Here is a 22116-nt window from a genome sequence, read left to right as displayed (position 1 = left end):
ATACATGCCTGGTGTAATACATTTTGTCTAATATCCATGGGTAGGAACACAGTAGTTCTGAGGAGAAGGAAACCTACCATTTTTATTTTGCCAACTTGATGTGGTATAAAAACACCTATTAAGTATTTATGCCATACCTATGCTCAAATTGCCATCTTCTGTCTTGATTCTCTTAGTTTCTCTTTGCAATAAATAGTGATAAACATAGAAACTGATGGAAATTCATTAGCTAAATAAAGAGACGCATTAGTACATGAGGGGAGAGGCTGATTATTTCTTTTTATTTATTGATTTTTATCAAGCTCTACATTTTTCTCTGCTCCCCTTCCTGCCTCTCCCCTCCCTGCCTCTACCTTCCCCTTCAACCGTCTCCCAAGATCCCTATGCTGCCAATGGAGATCTTTTCTATGTATGTCTCTCTTAGGGTCATTGTTGTCTAGGTTGTCTGGGATTGTGATTTCTGGGCTGGTTTTCTTTGTATTATGTTTAAAAACCACTTATGAGTGAGTAAATATAAATGATTATCTTTCTGAGTCTAGGTTAAATCACTTAAAAGGATGTTTTCTAGCTCTATCCATTTGCCTACAAAATCAAGATGTTGCTTTTTCTGGTGTGTAGTACTCCATTGTGTAAATTTACTACATTTTCCTTATCTATTCTTTGGTCTAAAGGCATTTTGGCTGTTTCCAGGTGCTGGCTGTGGCAAACAATGCTGCTTGACCATAGTTAGCACATGTCCTTAGGCCACAATTGAGCATCGTTTGGAAATATACCCAAAAGTGGTATTATTGGGTCTTGAGGAATGTTGTTTCCTAATTTTCTGAAAAATCGCCACATTGACATCCAAGGGGGGCTGTATCAGTTTGCATTCTCACCAGCCATGCAGGAGTGTTCACTTTATCCCACAACCTCTCCAGCATAAGTTGTCATCAGTGGTTTTGATACACAGAGCTATAGTACTGAAAACAGCCTGGTATTGGCATAAAAACAGACAGAGGGCCAATGAAACCGAATCAAAGACCCAGATATTAATCCACACACCCAAACACCTGATTTTTGACAATGAAGCAAACAATTCTAAATGGAAAAAAGAAAGCACATTTGACAAATGGTGATGGCATGTCTGGATAGCAACATGTAGAAGAATAAAAATAAACCCATATCTTCGACCATGCACAAAACTCAAGTCCAAATGGATCAAAGACCTCAACATAAAGTCAGCCACACTGAACCTGATAGAAGAGAAAGTGGAAAGTACACTTGAACACATTGGCACAGGAGACAACTTCCTAAATATAACCCCAGCAGCACAGACACTGAGAAAAAAAATTAATAATTGGACTTCCTAAATCTGAAAAGCTTCTGTAAAGCAAAGGACATGGTCAATAAGCCAAAATGACAGCCTACAGAATGGAAAAAAATTCACTGACCCCACATCTAACAGAGGTCTGATCTCCAAAATATACGAAGAATTCAAGAAATTGGTCATCAAAAGAAAAAATAATCCAATAAAAAATGGAGTACAGACTTAAACAGAGAACTCTCAACAGAGGAATCTAAAATGGCTGAAAGGCACTGAAGGAAATATGCAGCATCCTTAGTCTTCAGAGAAATGCAACTCAAAACAACTCTGAGATTCCATCTTACACCTGTAAGAATGACCAAGGTGCTGATTTTTTCTTGTCACCTGTGCATCTGTTCTGTGTCTGTTGTGCTGTGCTGCACAAGAGAGAAACCCCCTGATGGAGCTGAATAAAAGATGAGGGATTGCCATAATGCAGCAATGATTTCACACTCAGATGTAAAGAATGGAAGGAAGGATGAAACATGGTGTGGGTTTCTATTATGATATCTAAACATGTGCATTCACAATAAATAGAATAAAATCTCTCACTGGGGGATAGTTGTATCCAATTTGGAAGAAAATTAAGAGAGAAAAAGAAATAATGAAGTATGGAGCTAATATTAAAAAAAAGCCTTTAGAGACCAAAAGCAGTACGATCTTTTTATGAGAATAGGTGGTAGAACAAGACCAGTGGGGACTAAACTCTGCATAAGGGGTCATAAGAACCAAGAATACAGTATCTCAAGCAAAGTTTGGAAACATAGGAAGAAATGAAAACAAATAACCAATAATTACATGAGTAAGAATTTAATCTCCCGGAGAAACACTGTCAAAAAAAAAAATAGAATTTCATCCCCTTAGCCAACAGTGAGATGTAAAGTCAAGCTATTTTCAGATTTCAGACAGATGATAACCATTCAAAAGTTAAAAGAAATGCTCTAAGGATTCAGGGAATCACAGAACCCGTATGTAGGAAGTTCAGGCCTATTAGGCCAAAAGGGGCCAGTCTTGTGCTGCCTGGAGCTGGCAGAGGTCCTGATCGTGCCTAGGCAGAGAAAGATGAGCGTGAGATTGTCTTTGATCAGAATGCCTGGCTACTGGAAAGTTTATAAGTGTTTACCCCGTCTAATGTAAGCCTTCTACCTGATTCCATGCATTTGTGTTTCCTGATGTTGCACCTTTTCACCCCCGCCCCCAAAGAAGACATTAGGGTCCAGAAACACCCTTATACACTGATACTGTGACTATAAAGTAGCCCATTCATTGTGAACAGGTAGTATGCTTGCTGTCATGTGAAACTGCTGTGTCACTTCTGAGTTCATCCTAGGGCATTGGACAGAAGTGTTTGCACAGATGATGCAGTGCATCACTATTTATAGGAACATATTATAGAATTAGATTAGGGGTCTGTCAATAATGAAAAGATAGGTTAAAAAATACAATACCCAAATATAGAATTTCATCCAATCATACTGAATAAAGCTATGCTGTTTACATGAACATAGTTATGATTACAAATATGTAATTTTGTGTAATTTATACACACATTTTGGTATAATTCATTTTATACACACACATGCACATGCATATGGGAAATTGAGAAGTGTGGGGGACATAATATATAAGGATGTTTATCTGAGAAAGGATATTGGAAGGTGGAGAGGATAGAGAGAGTATAGAAGGGAAATACTACCAAAGTATATGAAATTCTTGAATGGGAACGTATTTATGTTCTTATCACTATATATAATTCTATATGTCAGTAATAATTATGCACAAAAGAAGCTTGTAAAAATTTATAGCTTTGTCATGTTATATAATCACTATATTACATGTGAAATAGCCATCAAAATAGCATCTATACATGATGCAAAATCGTTAATGTCTATGCTAGGAAATACCTATTAAACAGTGGAACAAACTTTGGGTGCACAGATGAGGATTCTCATGAGAAAGTTAGGCAGTGAAGCTTCTGATGCAATCAATGGATTAATGTTTAGATGGACTCATAGTACGAAGTAATTAATGGGAAGTATTGAAAGTGGGAAGGTATGGTTTAAGTAGCGGAAGTAGGTCCCAAGCACATGAATTTGAGGCTTTGTCTCCCCTGGCAATTTCCCTGCTCATGCTCACCATGATGTTCCTCTATTTCATGCTCTCACCATATATTTCTCTACCTCCATGTGTTCATTACATTGGACCAAAGAGCAAATGAGTGAATTATTTCTATAACTGTTAAACAAAATACATAGTTTTTCTTCATATTTCTTTTCTGTCAGGCAGATGCTTGATAACCAATGAAAATAACTAATATAATCCATTGAAAGCTACTTATAATATATGATCATTAATCAAGTAAGATATTCATAATGTTGTAGACTTAGACTACAGGAAGTCCTATTGACATGTTGCTAGTTGCTATTTGCCCACTAGTCCCTAAAAACCCTCTAATTGGACCTGTCTCCAGTGGAATCACTAGTAATTTAGCACCAGCATATAATGCATCACTTGCACCTTATCTATTAATACATTTTTGTCAGTTTCTATTTTTATACAGAATCTTAATACTTGTGATTATCTATTTTACCACTTCCTACTAAGACATAAGACATTTGCATCTGTTAGTCTAGCATGTATATTTCAAACAGTGTAAAAAAATGAAAGAACTTCATTTGTCAAAATAAGATTAAATTTATTATTCAAATTAGCACCCTACTGACCATGAAACAGGCAGAAAGCTATACACTCTTGCCCGGCTATTGGCCATTCAGCTTTTATTGCACCAGTCAAAGCAATACATATTCACATAGTATACAAATACCTCATAAAAATTTGAAAGTCACTATGTAGCAATAAAACATCAATTAAGTATATATGTAGAATATAGAATGAGAGAAAATGTTTGTTAATTAGCCGTTGTGGAGAGGATTACTTTTTGACTATATAAAGAATTCAAGCTGGGGATAGAGTTAAGTCTTGTCAATCTCTCAACCGAACTGAACACTCCAATCAGAAAGAATTTTAACACACACCTCAAGAGGAATCAATTCAACTAATAAACGGGATAGCAAACATATTTTTTTATAAATGAGATATGTATGGGCAATTTGAGAAATTATTTTTTAATTAATCTACTTATTATACTATTTCCCTCTTCCCTTTGTTCCCTCTTAAACTTGCACGAACTCTCATGTGCTCTCTTCCAAATTCATGGCCTATTTTGTCTTTAATCGTTCCATATATATGTATGTCCATGCATCAATATCAAAAGTGACTGCCTTGAGTCTAATATTTAAACAAATCACTTAGTTCTTCACTTGGTACTCTAATTTCTCTATGTTAGTTTAAGCATAGGCCAAAGATAATTTTCATTTCAAAGTGTATTGGAAGAACTGTTTTTCATTTTGATACTCTCATAATCTCCTTCCTTATAAGGGTTTGCTCTATCTATGTTATTCTTTCTCTTTCCTCCAAGACTTAATTTCATGCTTGTATCAAAAATACATTTCCATATTGTTTTGCTCTAATAGTATCAGATTAAAGTATAGATTATTTCTCTGTTATTATCCTTTATATACTTGCAAATTCAGTATGTGGGAGAAGAAAGGAAATTCACAGAGATTCTTCGCTATGTAGCAGTTTTGTAAGATTGTGAATAATAGTTTGAATAAAGTTTAATAGTCTTTAATTATCTCACAAAATGTGACATATCATGAAAGCTTGGCTTTCTCTGCAGCATAATTAAAGGTCACAGATTTGAAGTGTATCTATATTTCATATTTTAAAACTTCCTTTCAAAAGGTTAGGGTAAGAAATGCGTGAACCATACAAATATCTGGAAAGTAATCATTCTACGCAAATAAACCAAAAGTACCATTTGTCATTTGGTAAATCGGATGTTATACTTCAGTGTCTAATAAAATGCCATGGAGACAATGCATAAACTGTATTAACCAGAATACGCATTATATAATAGATGCTTGCATCGAGAGAATTTTTATATTGTTAGCTGTACAGCAGGTGTGTGTCTAGAGTGTTTAACTACTACAGTTTATTGTTTGCCATTCCATCATTCAGAACGTCTATCTAAAGATCATCATCAGTGAAAAAATCATGACTGCTCTAATCATCTGTGGGCCCTTCTTATCTAATCTGTCATATGTAAATTGTATTTTACAGTCTTAATCTGTATGTTTTTATTAGCTGTATGTAATTGATACTAATAAAACACAAGTCAAAGGCAGAGGCACCTAGTTTTAATCAAGACCCTACTTTCTCTACCTCTATTCATTTCTTATTAAATGATTCTGGGGAATCGTCACCATTATATTTGGAGACTTTGGTACTCTTGATTAAGGCATACTTATGACTGAATTAAAAACAGTATTAGCATTATTAGTCAATAAGCTAAATGTTATATTAATTTGTCTATTTAAAATATAAAACATTAAAATCAAACATTATTTTAAAATATATTTGATGATATTTCATCTTTATTTTAAAAATTAAGAAACAAATAATCAATTTCAGTTATGTTTTTCTTCCCATTTATCTTTTTCAATGCTGCCAATGTAGCCATATCATTGTTATCCAATTTTTCTTTTCCATGAGATTGTAACATCCACAGATAATGGAATACTCAACAGTTGTATTTTTTTTTTAGAAAATCTGAATATTTCGGGAGAGCATAAGAAAGTCAGTATACCGCAAAAGAAGTGGTGAACATCTTCCCAGATTTCAATACTTCTCAGATGTTACAATTGGGGGGGGGTCAATAAAATATGCAGAATCATTCTTCTCCCCACTTCACTAAGATAGAGCAAGGTGTTCCATCACAGAGAATGAGCTCCAAAAAGCCAGTCCATGAACCAGGGATAGATACTAGAATACAGTGTTATACTAAATGTGTTAAAATGATACCCATTTAAATGTAAACTCCAATCATTAGCAGACTATTTCACAAATTTCCCAAGGCTAGGCAGTGGTGGTGGTGGGGGTGTCTGTTCAGCTGGTAGTGAAAGGTTTACATTTCTGTGATCTCATATCAGAAATAGAATGTTGTGTTTCTCAGTACCTTCTATGTGAAGTTCTACTTCTATTAAGCCAGAGAGTAAATCCAGATCCTTTAAACTACTGAGCTTTTAGGCCTGTATGTGCTACCCACTAATTTTACTTTTTGTAAACAAAAGGTAATAATTATATTTCAGAAAATTACATGTTATTTTGAATTAAACAAACAAACAGAAAACACAGAACATAATAGTTTAGAAAAATGAAATGTAAAATAAGAATAAAGTCTAGCAGATTTCCACAAATGCCTGTAAAATTACAACTTATTACTTTTATTATTAGTTCTACAAGTAGGAAATTAATTGCATCTCCTTGCACAGTGTAAGATGCATCTCCTATGAGAAATGTTCTTTAATTACTAAACATTTGACCCCCATAAAAGGAAGACATGGGGCATGTTTGTATCTTTGTTATATTTTCTTTTTCTCTTTTTTCTCATTGTTTGTACCTTGAATATTATGTGAATGACACATTTTTATTAAAATCAAGAATGAATGTTATGCATGTAAATTATATACTAATAACAGCTTTTGAGTTTCTAATTATTTCAAGGCAACTGAAGTAAATTCATTTTATTTTTTGAATCAAAGCAAAACATTAGGTAATGGTTATGCTAATAAACCTATTAGCATTTGAAGACTATGTGTCAATCATCCCTCTCCAGCAACATCTAATGCTTTAAATGTTCAGCTCCCTTTCCAATATATGAAGAAAGTACTGAATCAATGAGAAATATCACAGGATGATAAATTAGTCATAGAACTAGCCAGTTTTTCTCATTAATATATGAACGTGGGAAAACTCACATGGCCACATAACACACGGCTTCCATGTAATGACAAAATCTTCCAGAAAGATCATGTAAATTTATTTATATGAGTATAGTTCCTATAACAATTCTTTTGTCTTTTGATGTATCAAAGTTTCTCACCTTTAGCCATATGGGTATTTGAAGACAGAGAATTATTCATCATGCGAAGTGTTTTATTGATTAGAGTTTGGGTGTCCTGAGTTCTTTTCTGTGTCACTTTCAGTTAGCAACCCTCTACCGCTATATTCTAGACATACTTATCAACAAAACACATAGGTAGGACTTTGAGCAGTAAGGCTATAAATGTGGAACTCTTCTAAAGGAAAAAAAAAACAGTTAACTCCTTTTCAAGTATGTGAGGATTGAGGATATGTGTTTAACTAAATTGAATCACATTAATTTACTTTGTGACATAAACCACATCTTCAAGTACCTGTGTGATCAAGTGTATACCATACCTTACTAAGCTGTTGGCACTGTCTGGATCTTGTGCCAAGACGGTGCCAACAATTGTTCCAATCTTGGCATTTTCATAGACGTCCATGACGTAGGACGGCATAGAAAAGAGCGGTGGTTCGTCCACATCCCCAACAATGATCTTCAGCATTGTGGCGTCTTTAAATGGACCAAGGTGTGAAAAGCGGAAGTCCAGGTTTGTGTTTGCTCCTTCAATGTTGAGTGTGTAGGACTTCTTTTTTTCATAGTTCAGTGGCTGCAGAAGAATAATGTGATAGCCATCATTAGAATTTCCACATTTTCAACAATGCAGTTATTTTTCTACGTGTGAAAAACCACAGCAGAAAGAAGTCAAATTACTTTTATTTAAAAAAATTGCTATAATGTTTTCCTGAATTATGATATCAAAAGGGAACTCATGGCAACTCCAGACTTAATCCATAGGAATTTTATATAGCCTTAGAATGTGTTTACAACTACACGCAGAAATAAATTACCCCAGGAAAATAATATTCAATCTCAGAGACATTTTCTAGTTCTCCCCATCACCATGAACCTGGAATTATCAGATGAATAATCTAAAAATGTCTGTTGATAACTTGTCTGAAATTTGAAAAAAAATAACTTCTTATATTTATGTAATTTACCTCACATTATTTCAAAATGTTTTCCTTCTTTTAAATAGGATGTTTGGTGATTTTCCTTTTGACTTTACTTCCTTCTAGAATTGTGCTCCTCACTTATAATCAAATACATCATTTGACAATATTTTCTCCTTTCTTTTTTTAGATTTTTTTATTGATTTTTTTATTGAGCTCTACATTTTTATCTGCTCCCATCTCTGCCTCTCCCTTCCCCTTAAACCCTCCACAAAGTTCTTTTTTGTGTGTATTTTCCCTTCACTCTAATATTTGCATTCTTTGCTACACAGAAATTATGGAGTTTATGTTTGTTCTTTGTTTTACTTCTTGTTCTATTTAATCTACACTCTCATATTCTTTATTATATTATGCTATTTGGATCAAAGTTTTAAAAGCTGCCTTTTTTTCTTTGCTTGCTTACAACTTTTAGCTTTGACCCGGCAATAATTGGTCATTATATTCCTTCAGTTTCTTCCTTACTTTTCAGTTTTCCAAAAGCAGCTTTTATTGTTTTTGGGAAATGAACCTTGAGGCTGATGCATTAGGTAATCATTCTATAACTTAACAGCACAACCAGTCCTTCAACTAAAATCTAGCTTCCATTAAAAGTATATGTTGGGCATCATGAATGACTTTACGTGCAATGATATCAACCTATGCTCTATCTCAAAAAAAAAGCCATTCTATTATTATAGGAAAATATAGCAAACAAGTATTTTATATTAACTTTGCATGTAATATTGAATACTATAAATATTAGCAGTGATGCAAACTGATATCGGTATGCATGTCAATAGACAAACTGACTTTTTGAGGAGAACTGAAAGCCTGAAAAATGCTAACCATGCTGCACATTTATGCCTGCATTTGGATTTGGGAACCAAAATATTCTCAGATTTAGTTATAATTGTTGTAAGAACGTTTGGATAATGTAAATCGTTCAGATTTACACATTTTTAGTGGTGAACTAATTAAATCTGTAGTATAAGACCTACTAATTAGATGTTGTTTTCTTGCAAAAGAAGTGAAACTGAAAATAATTAAAAAACTCTCTTCAAAAAGATTTAAGTTCTGAGCCAGACGGTGGTGACACACGCCTTAAATCCCAGCACTAGAGTGGCAGAGGCAGATGGATCTCTGTGAGTTTGAGGCCAGCCTGGTCTACAGTTCCCGGACAGGCTCCAAAGTTATTGTGAAACCCTGTCTCGACAAACAATACAAACAAACAAACAAACAACAACAACAACAACAAAAAATCTAAGAAGATCTAAGTTCTGTCAGGATGTACACATTGAAACCTTAAATTTCTAGATCCCACTATGCTTTACAGAAAGAATCTGTCTCTCATTGTTTTATGAACTTCATTCTAGTTTAAATAAGATATTCTAAAGTTTGTGAACATTTGTTGCCTCTCAGGGACCAGAGGGTGCTGAATACTTGTTTATGGTGAATGAACACTGCTTTCAGAGTACCACCTGCTGGTCCCTAGCACCCACATGGAAATTCACAGCTGTCTCTAACTTCAGTTGCAGAGGACCTGACATTCACTCCCTACCATCAGGAGCACCAGGATTTTACATGGTTTACATACCTGTTATTTTAAATTTTAATTTATCTTATTTTATATATTGGTATGTGTTCCACAACAACACCATCCTCTTTATATCTAGGCCAGGCTATTTATGTCACTGATAGGAAACATAAGACAAGAGGTCTCATATTGATCTTAAGATCAATGTCTATAATATTAGTTATTAAACTTACTTTGGTTTAAAACTTCCTAACCAATGTTCTGATCATTATAAAGTGTGGGTCATATTTGCTTTGATATAGTGATTAGCACATCTTTTCTCACAGCACTGGATTATAAAACACCCATTTTCATTCATTCACTTTTACAGAATTTCACTCCCTTCGATTCAGAAAAATCAGTGACGGAAATTTTTGACCATATTAAGTTTATTTCGATGTTATTATCAGGCTGCACAACAGAGAGGATGGACCACACATTTCCTAGCAGGTCCCTTTGGCAAAAAAGATGTCACATGTCATAATGCCGCCCACCTAATGCTAAGGTACAGGCTGTTTGTGTGGACACAGGGTTTCGTGATGATCATCTACTATAAGTTTAACTACCTCCAAGCAGAGATAATCATCCTGGGAAACTTGTTTGCCAAGACTGGCAGTTGGATGGATAGGGGCCATCTGTAGCCACAAAGGAAGGAGAGAATAATTTCAGGTTGGGTCAGAAATTTGAAGAAAAATTTGCTACCACAAATAGGATAGTGTCATTTCTGAACAAAAATTGGTGATATTGAATTACACATATTGAAAAATTGGGAGAAATATAATAATTCATTTATTCTGTATATTTCAGAATTATCTATTCAATACCAAGCATATTAGTCTTTGTATTATAATCACAGAAGTATATAAAGTGGGCAATATATTATTTCCCTATACTGTAACTGTGGCAAACATGTATAACTACTTATCATTTATAAATCAAAATATAATTCTAAAAATCTTTAGACTTTGGAATCTGTCTCTGGAGCTTAGATGCAAGCAAATTTTAGCCTAAATATAATCCAACAAATATAGTTTGTTAGAAACAAAAAAAATCTATTTACAAAATCACATAAGTCAAAAGTCACAATGAAAAGAAAGAACAGGGAAAATTTACCATGACCACTGAAGTATCATGAAAAGGAAATAGCATGAGATATCTTTTGGAATTCATAAACTAAAACATAGCATTTTCTACTTAAACAAAAGAAACCTCACTGAACAAGGGTTACATGATAAAAACATATCTGTGTATTGTAAAACCACTGATTGTTCATGGTAAATTAGAGCTTTATCATAACTCTGCTTTGTAATGTCAAATACTTAGGATCATAGATGTTTCTAGGTGAATCCTGATGATCATTCAAATTGAGTATCCATGTAGTGCTCAAACTAAAATAGGAATTATGAAAATAAGTGTTTCTCCTTTAAATGATATGAATCTGCACTAAAATGACGGGGTCTAGTCCTTGCCAATCTGTTCACTATTATTTACAGATTGTTTCATTCATATATTTGCTGGTGGATGGGTCTGATTATTTGAAACAAATTAATTTTAGTTTACAAAACTGTAGAGCTGGGATGAATCTCCAGGGTGGAGCACCATGAGTCTGCATAATGAGTTTGTATTTACTATGAGAGACAGCAAAGTTCACGTTGGTTCTGCTTGGGAAATCACGAACACAAGTCAATGCTTGGAGAAGACAATTATAGGAATAAGAGCAAATTATTTCTCAGTTTTGTTTTTGGCTTTTTTGCTTTGTTTAGTTTTTGGTTTAATCGGATTTGCTTTAGGTTTAATTCTTAGGATAAAATTTTATAGCAGTCAAATTCCATTGACTTTGTTTGTATATTTATTGTGATAATGGTCATTAAACTGCACAAATCAAGGAACTACTCCATCAATGATCTATTTGATATAATTAAAATTAATGAATTATAAATTAAATAATTGTACTAATAACCATCTACTGGAAGAAGCATCTTTTCTGATGAGTGATGATTAAGGTACCGATCTATGAGTATATTAAGATGTTATATTATGTTAACATAGGTCATTCTTTTGGTATGTTCATTTAGCAGTATAGCAATAATAGGTTTTCCCCTATGACCTATTTAGTCTCAAGTTGTTGGCCTCATTTATAGTGACAGATGTGTGTTCCTTTTAATGGAGTGGCCTCAGATCCAATCACAATGTGGTGTTTAATCCCATAACGTTTGGGGATATGTGTCAGAATATTTTGGAGGCAGGTTCAGTTATCTCTGTGGCAGGTATGTAGCAGGGTTTGTTGCTAGGTGAGATTAATGATAAATTCCTTGTCTAATAAATTATATATTATCTTTCAGTTAGGGTATTAGTCAGTAGGGATGAAGCTTCTTGTTGGGTACCACAGAATATCTACATATACAGTGACATATGTAAGTGCTGTCTTTATCATATGTGTGTGCATGCATATGTTTTAAAAATCATCCAATAGTCATTACTCAATATATTCCCTTCTTTAGACTCCCCTTCCTTCTCCTCCCAATTTAAAATCTCAGAACTGGAGAGTGTGTAAAGAGATAGAGACTTTGGGGCACTCTGCCTTAAAAATGGGATGATATGTCCAAACGAGAAGCAGAAGGAAAGAAAACGTGAGTAAGGAAGGCAAAATCAGAGGGAACCTTCATCCGACCAGGGATGGCGATACAGACGGAGACCCACATTGGAGCACCGGACTGAGGCCCCCATGGTCCAAATGAGGAGCAGAAGGAGGAAGAACATGAAAAAAGAAATCACTCCCGCGAGGGGTGCGATCACCCACTGATACAAGGGGACTGATCTAATGAGAGTTCACCAAGGCCAGTTGTCTGGGACTGAGCGAGCATGTAATCCAGCCAGATTCTCTGAAGGAGGCGGGATTCTCTGAATGTGGCTGGCCTGGAGTCTTCCTGAAAAGCCATTGACAATGACCCTGGGACTTGTTTCCTCTGCATATACTGGATTTTTGGGATCCAGTCTGTTTGGATGCTCACCTTCCTGGACCTGGAGGGAGGGGGGAGGAGCTTGAACTACCCAGTGGACAGGAGACCCTGACTGTTATTGGGGATGGAGAGGGAGGAGAGGGAGTGGGGAGAGTGAGAGGGTGTTGGGAGGAGCGGCGGAAATGGAGATTTTCGTATTTTAATAAACTTAAAAAAAATGGGATGATATTATCAAACAAACCCCTCCCATCAGGACTCAGATAATAATGAAGAAGATGAATTGGGAGACGAGAAAGAATATGATCAAGTTATATCGTATGAGAATATTTTGAAATAATTACAATATTAAGAACAACTACTCTAAACTCGATAACAAAATATTAGGACCAGTGGAGTGAGATGTCGCAACTAGTGAAGTTGTTGCTGCCATGCCTAATGACCTCCTTTTGATTCCTGTGACCAATGAGGTAGAAAGGTAGAAGGCATCAACTGACTCTAGAAAGATGTCCTCTGACATCCAAACACACACCTTGGAATGCAAACACACACACAGACACATACACACACACACACACATTGGAAAGAAAACCACAGGCACCTATTCACCTATTAAGTCAAAGGATTCTCTACTCATTCTAGGGATTTTAATAGAAACTGTTTCCTGTTGGAAGTCCAAGGTCCTCCCCCCTCCATCCAGGTCTAGGAAGGTGAGCATCCAAACAAACCAGGCTCCCACAAAGTCAGTCCATGCAGTAGAATCAAAACCCAGTGCCATTGTCCTTGGCTTCTCAGTCAGCCTTTATTCAGGGGAGGGGGAGGGAAAAGGGAGGCAGGGAGGAGGTGGAAATTTTTAATAAATAAATAAATAAATAGATTCTGAAAAAAAAATAGAAACTGTTTCCTGGCTTTTTTAGGTTATATAAATTCTCAGGCACTGTTGGGATGTAAACCACCACTTGATGTCTAGGAATTTCAATCGCACTGAAATTCAACAACCAGCTAGAGATGCCCCGGATTTTGTTCAAAAATCTCAGCTTGCTCCTATGGTTGATAAAGATCCCTTTCAAGGCAAACAGATTTTAGATGATGGAAGCACTGAATTGAGACAGTGGGCTGCAGAGCAGTAGGCTTAGAAAACAAACTTGAACCACAAAGCATTATCCTCAGGACTTGAAATCAAATGAAATGTGCCTTGCTGGATTTTAAACTTGTTTTAGGCCAGAAACTTCTTAGCTTTCCATTTTCTCGGTGTCAGGATGTCAGGCGTGCTAACTACCTTCTTGCCTCTCCTAACACTAGCATTTGGCAACAAATGGTTTATTTTCTAAGCCCATATGTTCACAGATAAAGGATCAAACATACACAGAATTTCATCATTATTAGGTTTAGATAGAAGGATTTGGGACTTTGTACTGATTTTGTTTAGCACTGAGGTTTATGAATGTTTCCAGGTATGGTTTTCTATGCATTGGACAGACAAGAATTTTAGAGGACCAGAAGTAGATAATAGCAACCAAATTATAAAGAGAGACAGAGAGAGAGAGACAGAGACAGAGAGAAAGAGAGAGAGACACACACACAGAGAGAGAATATATAACAGGTAGGTAGGCTTGGATGTGCAAGTGAATGTCAAATTAAATTATAATAATCATTAAAGTTGAGAGATTAAATATTGTTAAACAATGCTATTGCATACACAGATATAGGAGTGCTATAAGCCAATATATTTGAGAACTTCTAGAATAGTGCTTGCTTAACTTAAGGTTTGTTTGTTTTTATCTGAGGGGTATGGAATAAACTCACACACGTGCTGCCCTGGTCATGTTCATTATTGTTCTGTTTATTCTTCTGTCTCCTAATTTTCTTCTAAATTTTTAATCCTTTCTACTTTTCCTTTGTTTCAATTCCCTTTTTAAATTTTCTTCTGCTTCTTTGTTTACCTAGCTTAATACACTTTTCCCCCGGGAGGCTAGGGGAAATAGGAAAAAAAATTACAAGAATTTCATCTCATTGGTCATATTACATTCCACGGGTAAATGATAATGACCTGAATTATACTACGACAATGCAAGGTTTTAATGATTCTGGTGTAAGACTGTGATAAGAGGCAGGGGCACAGTACCCAGTGAGACAAGCTATAACACAGTATAAAACAGGTTTTGTTTTGTTTTATCAGCCAGATTTGGCAAGCAAAGAATTGGAATGATGCCTTAGGCTTCTTTCTGCAACTCTGACCTTGGGCATGTATGTAAAGTTTGTTTTGTTTTTTGTTGTTGCTTTTTCCATTGCTTTGTGTTCTCTCTCTCTCTCTCTCTCTCTCTCTCTCTCTCTCTCTCTCTCTCTGTGTGTGTGTGTGTGTGTGTGTGTGTGTGTGTGTGTGTGTGTGTGTCTCACCACAGGAGTTCTCTGATAGCTTTTAGAGTCTGTTCTAGAATTCGTTTTATAGGCCAGACTGTCCTCAAACTCAGAAATTTTCCTGTCTCTGCTTCCCGAGTGCTGGGATTAAAGGGGTGCACCACCACCACCTAGCCTGTAATTTTTTTTTATTTATGATTCATTTACAGAATCATTCAGTGTAGTTTGATCTTGCTGTGAGGTAAAAATAAGCTAATTGTGTGTAGCTTGTCTTAGATTGAGGAAAAATCGATGTTTTCTTGTGTTAGTATTAGTATAAAAGACAAAGCAGGCTTTTAAGTACCCTACAGTCTTCATGGGATATTAGAGGTAGCCATGAAGTATATCCTAAAATATTTCATATACATCAAAATTATAAAACTTCATGAGAAGATATCTTCCTTATCAACCATGGATATATGTGCACATAAGTGTCAGATGGTATCATGAGATATAAATAAACACATACTCATAATTAATTGTTGACTAGGATTACAACTTTCTTTTTTCATCATTCAGTTTTGTATCAATAATTTTAGGCATGTCTTATTTGGTCTTTTCCTTCCATTATCACTTATATAGCTTTAACTACTATGTTTTAAAAAACTTCACTTCTGTAGGATGAAAGTCTTTTGATATTTGAAGAGTTTCAATTTTTGTTGTTTTAACTGCTTCTAGTGTACAAATTTTCATACCAACTAAAGTGCTTCAACAGCAAATATTAATGTCATAATGTAGTAAATAAAATAACTTGTTTCACCATTTTTTATTTTTTATTAGCTTTATTTATTCACCCCCTTTACATTTGACTATTCTAATAGAAGTAAAATTTGTTTACTGGCTCTGACCTATATTCCTTTATTTTTAACTATTGCCATTAGAACAATTGGTGATTTTTTTTACTCATTCCCAATTCAATTCCTGCATTACAAAGATTATTATTGGTATATTTTAGAATGAACACGCTTACCATTCTCTTCTTCCCCAATCCTGAGTCTAATTGTCATCAGTATTCTGACATACCATTATGTTTCAGCTGATAAGTAGTTTTCTAGAAGATAATGGATTTACAAAGATGATATACCACATTTTTAAATTTTTGCTTATTACTTTGTATATCTCTGTGTGAATACAAAAATATTTCTAGTTCTCCAGGTAGCATAAATCAGTGTGACTGAATTTCATTATTTAAAGAATTATCTTGTTCTTACCTTCCTTTCCACCACAGGAGTTCTGTCATTATATTCATGCATTACTGTATTGAATTTACAGGGATTCTGGCTCCCAAAACTCAAGTCATCAAGTTTGACTAGAAGATTCTTTACCAACAACTTGCATCCTTTTCTGAAATATATTTTCCTGTGATTTTCATACTTGAAGATTTCAGATATAATGCATTTGCTCATAGTGCATTCCAGCAAATTTCCCTGATACTCTCCCACTTCTGAAAAGGTATCATTCCTTAATAAAAGGAGATCAAATCAATTCAAAGAAAAATGTATGCTACTTCAGTATCCCTGTGCTTTGACAATAATTCATATAAATGCAGTTTTCCTCAAGAAAACCATATTATATCACTCATATTCATATTTCATGTATCTGAAGCATGTTTTAGTTCATGGAAAGTGACTGAATTCTTCACCACACTCAAGTATACCTGTGTTTGACGTGGTACTTAACTGAAACATGCCAAATTCCACATTAATTCAGAAATCTGAATTGTCAACAGCTGCATGTACCCCAAATGTTTATTATAAACTGATAAACTGATTCACTTAATACTGACATATAATTAACTTCTCATTTGTTTCTTTCTTACAAATGAAGAGCTAGAAGTCAGAAAAACTGAGAATTTCCAAGTGGAAGCAGGATATAATTGATGTGAATGTGTTTTTACAAGCATGAGGTCATATTATTGGAAACCTTACATGAAAAATATATACTATGGCATAACATAGTTGAATGAGTACAAAGAATTAGTCCCTGCATCTGGTTCCATTGGTTACTGGATAAAGGCTCTATCAATCTATCTGATTGCAGGAGAAGGCTATCAACAGCTGAACTCTGGGAAGACAATTGAAGAGAGGGAGGAAGGAATATATGAGCAAGGGAGGTCAAGATCATGATGGAGAAATCTGCAGAGTTTAACGAAGCTTGTGGAAAACCATAAGCTCTACAGAGACAACTGTGGAGTCTCCATGAGGCTGAATTAGGTCCTCCATATGTGAAAGACAGTGGTGAAGCTTGGACTATCTGAGAGGCTTCTAGAAATAGGAGCAGGATCTATCCCTGGTTCATGAGCCAGCTTTTTGGACCCCAATCCCTATGGGGGGGGGATTGATATGCTCACCCTTAATGCAGAGGTGAGATGTTTGAAACTGCCCCAACTTAATGTGTCAGACTTTCTGGACTCTGCATGGTAGCCCTTGCCTGTTGGGAAGAGTGGATGGGGGGGGGGGGGGTTGGAGGGCTGGGATGTGAGGCAAAGGGTATGAGAGGAAGGATGGGAAGAAAAACTAAGGTTGTAATGTAAAGTGAAATTTTAAAGTAAACAATTTTTTTTTAAAAATTTGAGCTTTGTGCATATATTATATAAAGTAATAAAAGAACTCATCCATTATCGTTTCTAGTATTTAGAGGTAAATTTAAAATGAGTCAAAAATTCTCCAATTCTAACTACAAGATGACCAAGTATTTTTGTAATTTTTTGTTTAAAATAATTATATAGCAAGGAAACGAACATTATTTGGGCAAATTTCTTTATCTCCTTGGTCTCTGCAAGAAGTGCTTACACGGGGACAATTTTAATTTCCTTGGACAATTGGATTTCTCTTATTTCTTTTTAGTTACTGCTCAACTTTCTAATTTAGCACCTCATTATCAATGAGCTAAGTGTGATTTTCATAGAAGATTTTAGTTTCTTAATTTTATCTTATTTTTCACAGTAATTGTCTTTACACATCATTGCTCTTTCTCACATATAATTCAGCACTTGTGCTCTTTAATATTAATCTATTTCCTATTAATCTAGATAGTTGTCATCTATCACATCAATCTAGTTCCATCCAGTTATACATATTTAGAATAATTTAATAGTTTCTCGTTTATCTCTTCTACTGTCCCTTCAATCACCCTTGTGTGTTTCTCCTCTGTAAGTATATTGCCATGAAGAAATTATGAATACTGAAACTACATCTAGCCAACAAGCCCTATTAAGTAAATTTTCATTGAATACAGGAGGACTAATGGTACTGGTCTTCTAGGAAACAAGAGAAAAACTCATCAGAACTTTTCCTTTATAGAATTCACATGTTGTTCTTTCATTTGACTTGGGACTTCACAGTGAGTAGATAATGATTCTGCTTCATTCATATTTCCATACATTAAAATCTTATTTTAATTATGGAAAACTGCTAAATTATAAATAGTACACAATATCATCATTATGCATAATTTTTTTAAAAGTGTACATTTGGTATACAAACGTAGGAAAGTAAGGATTAATTTACCTAATGCCCTCTTTGAACTTTCCTCTAAGCCTGCTTATTGTGGTTTTTCCAGGTGTTAGATATTCTAAGGAGATTAGAATTCATGTATGAGCTTTCTTGTTATTGATTTTGCATGACAGAAGAGTGACCATTCATTTATGTATAATTCCAATATCAATAAAATAATTAGATGTTTTACTCTTTTCACTTCTCCATGGGAAACAAATGGAAATATATTTCATCTCAACCATTGTGTACATAATTAGACACAACATTTATATGTATATGAATGTAAGTATATGTGTCCATATATACTGGATGTGCAATTATGTGTTATCTGTATATTGGACACAAATAAAGAAACCCAAAATATCAAAATTTATCAGTATTAATAAATGAACAGAACTTAGCTAATTACAATATCTTATTAGAAAACCTGTTTCCAATAGTTTACAGTGTTATACTATAAAATATTATATGTGATTGAGACTATAGTAAACATTTCATGAAATTTCCAATGATTGTTACTTAATGCTCATGATAATACCTAAATCTAAACATGTAGAACAGAATCTGTCCAATAGCAGTCCTCTATCCAATATGTTAAAAATGCAGCACTCTGGATGATTAAATTAAAATCCTGACTCTTCATTTTGTTGTTTCTAGAAAACTAAAATAAATTCCCAGATAATAGAACCTTCAAGAATCAAATATTCTTGTTTAATTTCTAAAAATAGAATAGCAAGCAATTGTTCAAAACGAATAGTGTATTAGAATTACAGTGTAGGAAGATGATTAATCTTTGTGTTTGTGCATGTATTCAAAGATACTTGTTTTGTCTTATTTGTTTTTCTTTGTGGTTCAGCAAGCATTAAAGTTCCATGGAAAAGTAGAAAAGAACAACATAGTATTTACTCTTCTAGTAAAAGCAAGAGGAGAACCATATGAATCTCAATAGTACAATTTACAAAACACCAAAAATATGTTATCGGGCATAATATTAATATGATTATCATAGAAAAATAAAACATAAATTTTTTCTTAGAATTGTCTGCAGTGCCTCTTATGGGTACTGCACACATATAGTGCACAGTGTTATATGAAGGCAGTATACACATATAAATAAAATAATAATAAATATTTTTTTAAAAATGAGTTTATGTACTAACAGGACCAATATTGATTTGTTTGCCTATTGCATTCCATAGACCTCTTCTCCTAAAGATGACCATATTGCTACCAATGTAACTGATTATGCTACACAACCTGACTGTTAGGGCCTTTTGCTAAAGATGTCACGTGTGTAGTTTAATACAGAGAAATAACAGTGGTGGCCAACTGGATGTTTTACCACTGCTGACAAGCTAGAAGGTACCATGCATTATACCAGACAAAAAAAGTAGCTATTAGTATCAACTAGATACAAACACTCTGACTCACACCAGCAATCTGCTTTGTGATATACTAGCACAAAAGTGGCAAAAATGTTATGTGCTAGCCAATCACTTAAAAATAGATTTAACATTGACTCACTTCAATGGAAGCATATGAGACACTGTTAATCAGACCAAACACCTGAGACTAGAACGACCATGGGCTCTAGGCGGAAACCTTACTCTGTATTATTCTTTTAGGGGAGTATAGCAATAAAATGATTCCAAGGGACACAATGCACTGATTGACCCCTCTTTTGAGACACTCTTTTTGTAGTGGTGGTAATGAACCCAGACGGATAACTGGATACTCTACAGCGAAAGACATTGGAGTACTCAGAACTACTTGGATGTATTAACCATACTCATACTGCCGTCTTGAAGATTCAGGGACCTTTTCAGAAAAAGAGATGAAAAGATTATAAAAAGCCAGAGGTGGTGGATGGCTCTGAGGAACCTGTGCCTTCTAGACATGACAGGACTGAAGGAAACATAGCTCACAGAAATAGAGACAGCACATGGAAGGCTTACGTGGTGAAGACAAACAAAATTTTAACCAGGCAGAAAAAAATCCCAGTGCTAACAAAGAGGCTATGCAAAATTTGTATCTAATCGGACAAGGAAAATCAGTTTCTCCAGGGGAGTGACAGTGGGTGCGTCAATCATCGTCAAGGGCAGACTTCATTCCTAGAAGGTGGTATCTAACACAAAATGTGATACGTATTTTTGTGTGATTTCAATTTCATTTTGTTATTGTTTATTATTTTATTGTTTTCAACTGCTTGGTTTGATTATCTTTTTGAAAGTGAGAAAGAATATGAAGTTGGGTGGGTTGGGAGCTTGGGGAAATTATTAGATGATGGGAAGGAATGAAATAAAAGTATATCGCACAAATCCGTATTTTCAAGCATTTATATGCATACAAAAAAGCTATGCCCAGTGATCTAGAACAATAAGCCTAACATACCCAGATGATGAACCAATAATATTAATTCATGATGGTGGTTTCCGGAGGAAGAAGTAGTAAAGCTCAAATAGTTAAGGTGTATTCATATCAAATATTTGTCATATGAATAAAAAGCACAGACTAAGTTGAACTTGTCTTTTATTTATATGAAGACAAAGAATGAATAAAATGTCATGAATTATTTAAAAAAAATTGCTTAAGTCTTCAGCTAATAGATTTATAGAAAGTGAAATAAGATAGAAAATGATAAATAGGTATCAAAATAGTTGTTGATAAAAGAATTAAGATAACAACTAAAATTGGAACCTTAAACTTAAAATGACAGATGCTGGAGAAATGACTCCATTGTGAAGAGCGGTTGTTTTGCCAAAAACATGAATTTGATGCCCAGATCTCATATGCAACTCTAAAACCATACATAAGTCTATTTCCAAGAGATCCTAGGACTTTCAATCACCTCCACCGGCACCAGAAACACAAGTAGAATATATAACTACTTTCAAGCAAAACAATCACGAAAATAAATAAAATACATAAATCTAAATACATTAACAGCAATAATAACTAGAACACTTCTGTAAAGGTACCGCTCTACATAGTGACCCTTAGAAGGGGTTCAAAGAGAAATTCCTATACAGAAGTCCATTCTCAAGCTTCAGAGGATTATTTTTTTCTTTTTCAGAGGAGTGGATTGGACTTTTATTCATCCTTATCTTTTCCACCTTTCCTCCTAGTCGGGCTCCATTAAGCTACGAATGAAACTTATCAAAGTGTATTTACAATGTAGCATGCAATGCATCAGTGAATTCAACCTGGCAATTTCCTGATGGAGCGATGATATGGACCGGGATGAGCATCTGTGTCTGCTGCTGATTCGCAGAGCAGCACTGACTTTGATCTCAGGAGATTGGCTTTTCTGCCCTGCTGACTAAGGTGAGCTGCCTTACAGATTAAATGAGAAACAAGTTTTCAAGGACTGTT

The 22116-nt window shown here is 34.7% G+C and overlaps 1 protein-coding gene across 4 annotated transcripts in view; it reads right to left on the bottom strand.

Annotated features, from left to right (window-relative positions):
• Cdh18 (cadherin 18) overlaps positions 1–22116 on the bottom strand; it is an 840836-nt gene that overhangs the window by 55178 nt on the left and 763542 nt on the right. For all 4 annotated transcript variants that reach the window (XM_085676602.2, XM_048457031.3, XM_048457032.3 and 1 more), the window contains one exon: positions 7685–7938. In XM_085676602.2, the coding sequence (XP_085532728.2) occupies positions 7685–7938 (254 nt within the window). The remainder of the gene's footprint in view (positions 1–7684; positions 7939–22116) is intronic.

The sequence above is a fragment of the Myodes glareolus genome, chromosome 15 (genome assembly GCF_982192425.1).
Source record: "Myodes glareolus chromosome 15, mMyoGla1.1, whole genome shotgun sequence".
NCBI lineage: Eukaryota > Metazoa > Chordata > Mammalia > Rodentia > Cricetidae > Myodes > Myodes glareolus.
Note: the sequence above shows the minus strand (reverse complement) of the source record. Positions and strands in the feature narration are given on the sequence as shown.